Source organism: Lingula anatina, chromosome 6 (genome assembly GCF_051362555.1).
Source record: "Lingula anatina isolate TDL-2025a chromosome 6, LinAna3.0, whole genome shotgun sequence".
Classification (NCBI taxonomy): Eukaryota; Metazoa; Brachiopoda; class Lingulata; order Lingulida; family Lingulidae; genus Lingula; species Lingula anatina.
The window spans coordinates 10,154,110-10,161,307 of record NC_141772.1 but is presented as its reverse complement, the minus strand read 5'-3'; the positions used below and the strand labels follow the sequence as shown (position 1 = coordinate 10,161,307).

At 39.1% G+C, this 7,198-nt stretch overlaps 1 protein-coding gene across 1 annotated transcript; it reads left to right on the top strand.

Moving 5' to 3' along the window:
• Positions 1 to 1,190: 1,190 nt before the first annotated feature.
• LOC147761108 (uncharacterized) lies at positions 1,191 to 5,959 on the top strand. The gene has a single exon (XM_087015164.1). It carries the CDS (start codon positions 1,191 to 1,193, stop codon positions 5,667 to 5,669), a length of 4,479 nt encoding a protein of 1,492 aa, XP_086871290.1. The 3' UTR covers positions 5,670 to 5,959.
• Positions 5,960 to 7,198: the final 1,239 nt, after the last annotated feature.

The window sequence follows — 7,198 nt, the reverse complement described above, 5'->3', positions numbered from 1 at the left end:
ATGACAATTAGCCATGGGTCATTGATAATGGCGCAAAGGTCAAATGAGGTCAAATTTTGGTAATTTTTTGTAAAAGTGAACATGAAAGTTTCCAATAAAATTCCATTGAACCACAGAAATGGGTTTTAAGCTATTATTCCACTACATTAGGTAAAGAAGAGGTATTAGAATGATTATGGGATGTTTCTTATCATTATTAGGGAAATTGTGGGGTTGGATGTGCAAGCATAGTGAAAATTAGCCATTTCTCAAATATGGGGGTAGGGGTGAGAAACTGTTCACAATTTCAATATGGTAATAGGTTCATCAATAAATTCTACTTCTTTATTGCCAAAATATACATTTGAAAATGAATTGCAATAAAAACACTTTTTTGTCTTAATTTAAAATAATTTCGCATGATTAACACCCTTTTATGCTGAAATAAATTCAGCCAAGCAAAGGCAAATAAATATATACTGGTGTCTGCAAATTCCTTAATGTAAAGACAAATGTGATGTATCATCAATTATTTGGTAAACATCTTCAGTAAAATTCACTTTGATGCATGTTACGGTCATTAACACTTTGACACTGAAGTGAGAGCCCCACAGACCGTTATATAATAAGAAACGGTTCATTTGGAATTTAACTCTGGGAGAAGTGAAGTATACTCTTCCCTGCATAGCAGTAGTAGACTCAACTCTTGGAGGGTGGACATATCTGAAGAAAGGCTATATGAAATGAAAAGGTATGTACAGCATATTCATTTATAGCGTGATCTTTAATGTTGAAACATTAATTAGTTTATCTGATAAATTGGATTCCTACAATACATTTCAACTGAGATATCAAATAACAGACCGATAAAAAGATCAAAATTTACAGATTTTATTTAAACAACTGTTTTTTCTCTCTTTTTTTTCACTCACTGCTTACATTTTACCTAACAGTTCTCAGGTGCCATGGAAAAAACAGAACGCCACCATTTGTCTCCAATTTGTATTATACATCAACCAACAAGCACAAGCACTGATGAAGATGATGAAAGTGATCGCTTAGTCAAGCCCAACAGTTACGAGTCTTGGTGCTCTTTACTTAAAGCAGCTGAAGTAAGGAACCATGTCCCTCTTTTAGACATTGCCAAGAATTTAAAAGAAAAAGAAATTCCTGATATATATTATCATAGAAAATGTCGATGCATCTTTACTATGAAAAAAGATCTGGAAACACTGAAACGAAGAAAAACAATTAACAAAGGTGACTATGATGAAGAAAGTGACACTGCAAAGAAATTACCAAGAAGGTCTTCTTCACATGAATCAAGGGTCTATGAAACCATTTGCATATTCTGTGAAAAGAGTAAGTACATAAAAGGATCAAAGACTCGTGAAAAACTGATAAAGGCAACACAATTAAGAGTGGATGAGAGATTAAGGGAATGTGCGACCAGGAACAGAGATGAGAAGATATTAGCAGTAACAAGCAGAGATATTGTCGCTGCAGAGGCTCACTATCATCATTCATGCTACAGAGCATATACCAAAGTAAATCAGAAAATCCAGGAACAGAAAGGGGAGGAGAGCGGTCCAGAAAATGAAAAACAAACAGATGCTGATATATCATATGATGTGATTGAGACAGAGGCTTACTCAGAACTGTATGAATACATTAGGTCCACAGTTATTCCAGAAAAACAAATTGTAACTCTTATTTCACTGTCAACTAAGCTGGAATCTCTGATGACGTCCAAGGGTGCAACAATCCTGAAACCCTCTACAAAAAAGCACTTACGGAGGAGAATAGAATCAGAGCTTGGAGGCATTTTTCATATTTACCAAGATGAAAGGGGACGACTAGTCGGTATTCCAAATAGTCTCCAGATACAAGATTTGGCAATAGAAAATCAAAATTTACAGAACAAGCTGAAATTCTGGACAACAAAATCTTCAAATATAAGTAAAATTATTGACCAGGCTTCTCACAACATTCGATCTTCAATAAAACAAAACCTGCAGCCTACGCCCTGGCCATGTCATCCATCTGATACTGCACAGGATTCATTCTTAGTTCCAGAATATCTTTCCAGGTTTTTTCTAGGTTTACTAACTGGGAACCCAGAGAACAAAAAGCCAACACAAAGAATCAAAACCTTGATCCAGTCTTTTAGTCAGGACATCATCTATGCAGTAACAGGCGGACGACAGAAACCCCCAAAACATGTCCTCTTACCATATGCAGTTAAAACATTAACTGGAAATGTTGAGATCATCCAAACCCTTAACAGGCTTGGGCACGGAATCTCTTATTCACAATTGGAAGAAAATGACACAGCACTCTGTCTTCAAAAATTGGCCGCAGCTGCTAACCAACAAGTAGTTATTCCATCTGCCATTCAACCTTATGTGTTCACAAATCTGGCTTGGGACAACATAGACAGATTAGAAGAGACCCTCACTGGTAAAGGGACATCTCACAGAGTGAATGGGATTGCTGTTCAGCCCAAAATGTATGGGCCACACTTGCCCAAAGCCATGCTTCCAAGTATACCAAAACAGAAACAACGCTCTGTGTCAGCTGAACACCAGGAACTTCAAGTATACATTGCTGGAAAGAGAGTTGGACCACAGCCACTGATCACAAGGGATAGGGATGTAGTTGAGAACAGGACCGAGTCAGAAGTTGCTAGACAGAAGAACCTCATATGGGCACTAGCAAGGTTTGAACAGAGAGAGAAGCAAAGTGTACCTAGCTGGACTGGATTTAACATAGCGTGTAGAGATTTGGAACCAATCACGAATGACAACATCGGATACCTTCCTACCATCAATGCCCCAGCAACTGAAATTTCTACTGTATTTGAAATTATGAATCAGTCTGAGCTGATAAGGAGGGAGCTTATGCTACCAAACATTGTTGTAGTCATGGACCAAGCCCTCTTTGCCAAAGCTGCAGAAATCATGTGGAAGCAGAAACAGAAATACGAAAACATTGTACTGCGATTGGGAGTGTTCCATACAATATGCAATGTTATGTCCATTATTGGAAAGCGTTTTCAAGATGCAGGTCTGAGGGATATATGCATAGAATCAGGGATTGTAGCAGAGGGGTCTGTCAATGGAGTGATGGATGGGAAGATGTACAACAGAGCTGTGCGAGTCCACAAGTACATCTATGAAGCTTTTATGAGATTAGCTTGGGAAGAGTTTCTTCTTTGGATTGAACAACACCCCATAGATAACTTAAACCTCAACACAGTGTGGGATCAAGTCAATGACCTGGCTAATGATTTGTCCCAAACCAGCTTCGAAACACTGTTACAGAGCCCTGTCCTGTTGGCCCTACACAACCACTGGAATAGTTTCCTGCAACACCTCCGACTTAGAAATGGGCAACTGTCAGCATTTTGGATGTCCTATGTTGATATAGTAGAAGATGTGCTGCTAGGTCTTCTGCGTGCTTCACGTGAGGGAAACTGGGAGCTGCACCTCAGGGCCATAAAATCCATGATCCCTTGGTGTTTTGCCTACGATAAACTCAATTATGCCAGGTACTTGCCAGCATATTATGCAAAGATGTCTAATCTTCCAGAGGAAAAACCTGATGTGTATGAAGCTTTTATGTCTGGTTATTTTTCAGTCCAAATGTCCAGCACCAATCCCTTTGGCAGATTACCAGTTGATCAAGCCACAGAGGTCACAGTGAATAAGGATACCCAGACACCAGGAGGAACAACGCGGTTCAGTCTGAAGTCGGGTGCAGTCAAAAGATATTACATTACGGCCGAACACCGTAGTGCATTCCTGGGTCAACTAAGAGATATGGTCCAAATCAGTAGGATGGAATGTCATTCTGATTTTCAGGAATCAAGGCTTACGAAAGACGAAGAAGCTGTTTCTGAAGTGGTTAGTTTGCTACGAAGCTGGGTAAACCCTTTTTCATCGAGCCAAAGTTTAATCAGTATTTCTACAGCAAAAGCTGCCACCCCTGATATTGCCTCTGATCTACTGAAGGCTTTCGAGTATGGAGAAGATAAGTACAAAAAATTCATTAAACAGCGTCTAGAGCATGATCCACCAGAAGAGCAGTTTTATGATCCCTTGAAGAGGCTGAATCTTAAGACATTCAGCAATTTGAATAAGAAGAAACCAGTGAGCTCTAATGGCAGAACCATTGTATTGAAAGCTGACAGGTCACTATTCGGGAGAATCATAATAATGGCTCAGGCACGTCACATTCAAATGTCAGATATATTGACACATCCTCTGGGACCCTTACCGTGGGCACTGTCAACTCCTGAAGGATCTCTACGAAAAACCAACAAGGCTAGTTTGGTCCCAGCTTTGCAAAAAAATGTACCAGAAGTAGAGCAGCTTCAGATACCTAAACATTCTGCTACAATTGTAGATGGTATGGGTCTTGTCCAGCGCATCAGGGATCCAGCAACATTTGGAGATGTATCCAGAGCAGTTTTTAACATGGCAATGAATGAAGGAGGTCAGAGTAGGAGGATTGACGTGGTATTTGACACCTATAGAGAAATGTCCATCAAAAACAGTGAGCGGTCTCTCAGGGGGGAAGATGCAGGACAAAGGTTAGAAGGAGTGATCACAGCATCGCAGATAGTACGAAAGTGGAGGTCTTTCTTAAGCCATGTCTACAACAAATCTCATTTGATTGCCTTCATTACCAATGAATGGCAGAAAACAGAGTACACCCAAAAGCTTCAAGAAAAGACACTTTATGTCACTAACAATGACAAATGCTGTAGAATCACTCGTGATGGAAGCCAAGAGGTGGCAGCCCTTCAGTGTAGCCAAGAGGAAGCTGATGGCCGGCTAGTACTACATGCAGCTCATGCCTCAGCACAGGGATACACTGCAGTTTTCATACGTTCAGATGACACAGATGTCTTTATTATGTGCTTAGCTTTCCATGAGCGTATAAGAGCACAGGTATTTCAAGTGCATGGGAACAGGAACAGAAGGAAGATTCTTGATATTAGGAAGATTGGTGAAACAGTTGGTGGCGGTGTGTGTCAATCTCTAATAGGACTACACGCATATACAGGCTGTGATACAGTGAGTGCATTTGCAGGGAAAGGGAAGTTAGCAGCTTTGAGAATGTTAAGGAAAAACAAAGATGTTCAGGCCACCTTCACTTCATTGGGGCAGGAGTGGGATTTGGCTCCAGGTTTAATGGAGGGATTAGAGGCTTTTACTTGCCAGATGTATGGTTCAAATGATTGTGCTCTTCAAGTAAATACCCTTAGGTACCACCTTTTTTGTGCAAAAAAAGGTGAGATAGAAAGCCATCAGCTGCCACCTTGCAAAGACTGCTTGTCAAAACATGCATTACGAGCAAACTACCAAGCAGCAATATGGAAGAGATGTCTGGAAAATGACCCAGATATACCAAGTCCAGTCGACAGAGGATGGAAAATAATTGAAGAAGATTCCAAGCAAAGGCTAGTAATTGACTGGATGGATGGTCAGCCGGCACCTCAGGCCGTATTGGACTTGCTGGCATGTACCTGTTCCCGAGAATGTGCTCCACCTAACTGTCCGTGCATGGCAAACGGCCTCCAATGCACGGACATGTGCAGAAACAATAACTGCGAGAACATGGCGCGGCAAAGTATTGAAGAATGGGACAGTGACAATGAGACTGAAGTAGATGACTTAGACTAAGTAGCATTTGCATTTTGAGGACTGCAGATTATATGAAAAATGTGTACATGTATACATGTTGTTAACTGAAAGTGGCTAAAAGGTATTATCATTATTATTTATTTGTATGTTTAAATTTCTAAAATATCAGTACAGTAGCAGTATATTTTAAACTGCAACTGATGAACAGATATCCCCTGCTTTATTTATGGCTTAATTTCAATGTAATGAATGTCTGGTGAAATCTTAAACTTAATTCTATTAAGTGAAATTTGATGACGGCTTTGTACGTCATAAACATACATATTCTTCTCCGTTCATTAAAATAATACCCATAATCAAACTTAGACCTCTTTTTTACCTAATGTGGTGAAATAATAGCTTCAAACCCATTTCGTTGATTCAATAGAATTTTATTGGAAACTTTCATGTTCAGGTTTTCCAATAATTACCAAAATTTGACCTCTTTTGACCTTTGCGCCATTATCAATGACCCATGACTAATTGTCATGCTTGAGTGAGATCAGCAGTTGATTGTACTATCCCTTGCCTACATAATGATATATAATTTATTGATGTACCTGTTACCATATTGAAATAGTGAGCATTTTCTCACCCCTACCCCCATATTTGAGAAATGGCTAATTTTCACTATGCTTGCACATCCAACCCCACAATTTTCCCATTAATGATAAGTAACATCCCATAATCATTCTAATACCTCTTCTTTACCTAATGTAGAAGAATAATAGCTTTAAACCCATTTCTGTGAATTAATGAAATTTTATTGGAAACTTTCATGTTCACTTTTACAAAAAACTACCAAAATTTGACCTCATTTGACCTTTGCGCCATTATCGATGACCCATGTCTATTTGTCATGCTTGAATGAGTTCAGCAGTTAATTGCACTATCCCTTACCTACATAATGATATATAATTTATTGATGTACCTGTTACCATATTGAAATAGTGAGCATTTTCTCACCCCTACCCCCATATTTGAGAAATGGCTAATTTTCACTATGCTTGCACATCCAACCCCACAATTTTCCCAATAATGATAAGAAACATCCCATAATCATTCTAATACCTCTTTTTTGCCTAATTTGTTGGAATTATAGCTTAAAACCCATTTCTGAGATCCAATGGAATTTTATTGGAAACTTTCATGTTCACTTTTACAAAAAATTACCAAAATTTGACCTCATTTGACCTTTGCGCCATTATCGATGACCCATGACTATTTGTCATGCTTGAGTGAGTTCAGCAGTTGATTGCACTATCCCTTGCCTACATAATGATATATAATTTATTGATGTACCTGTTACCATATTGATATTGTGAGAATTTTCTCTCCCCCACCCCCATCTGAAAAAAAGCCCTTGCTACAGGAGGGGCGGGGTTATATAATGTGTGATAGATCATAAAAAGCTACCAAATTGAGAAGGCTATCACACATATTTGGACACTAGAGACATAGGCCTTACTAAAAATTACTATGAGAATTTGGCCCTTTTTTGGTACCAACAAAGTGTACGGCTCATGGAC

Excerpts from the sequence above, each read along its gene's own strand:
- LOC147761108 (XM_087015164.1), top strand. The coding sequence starts at position 1,191 with ATGAAAAAAGATCTGGAAACACTGAAACGAAGAAAAACAATTAACAAA.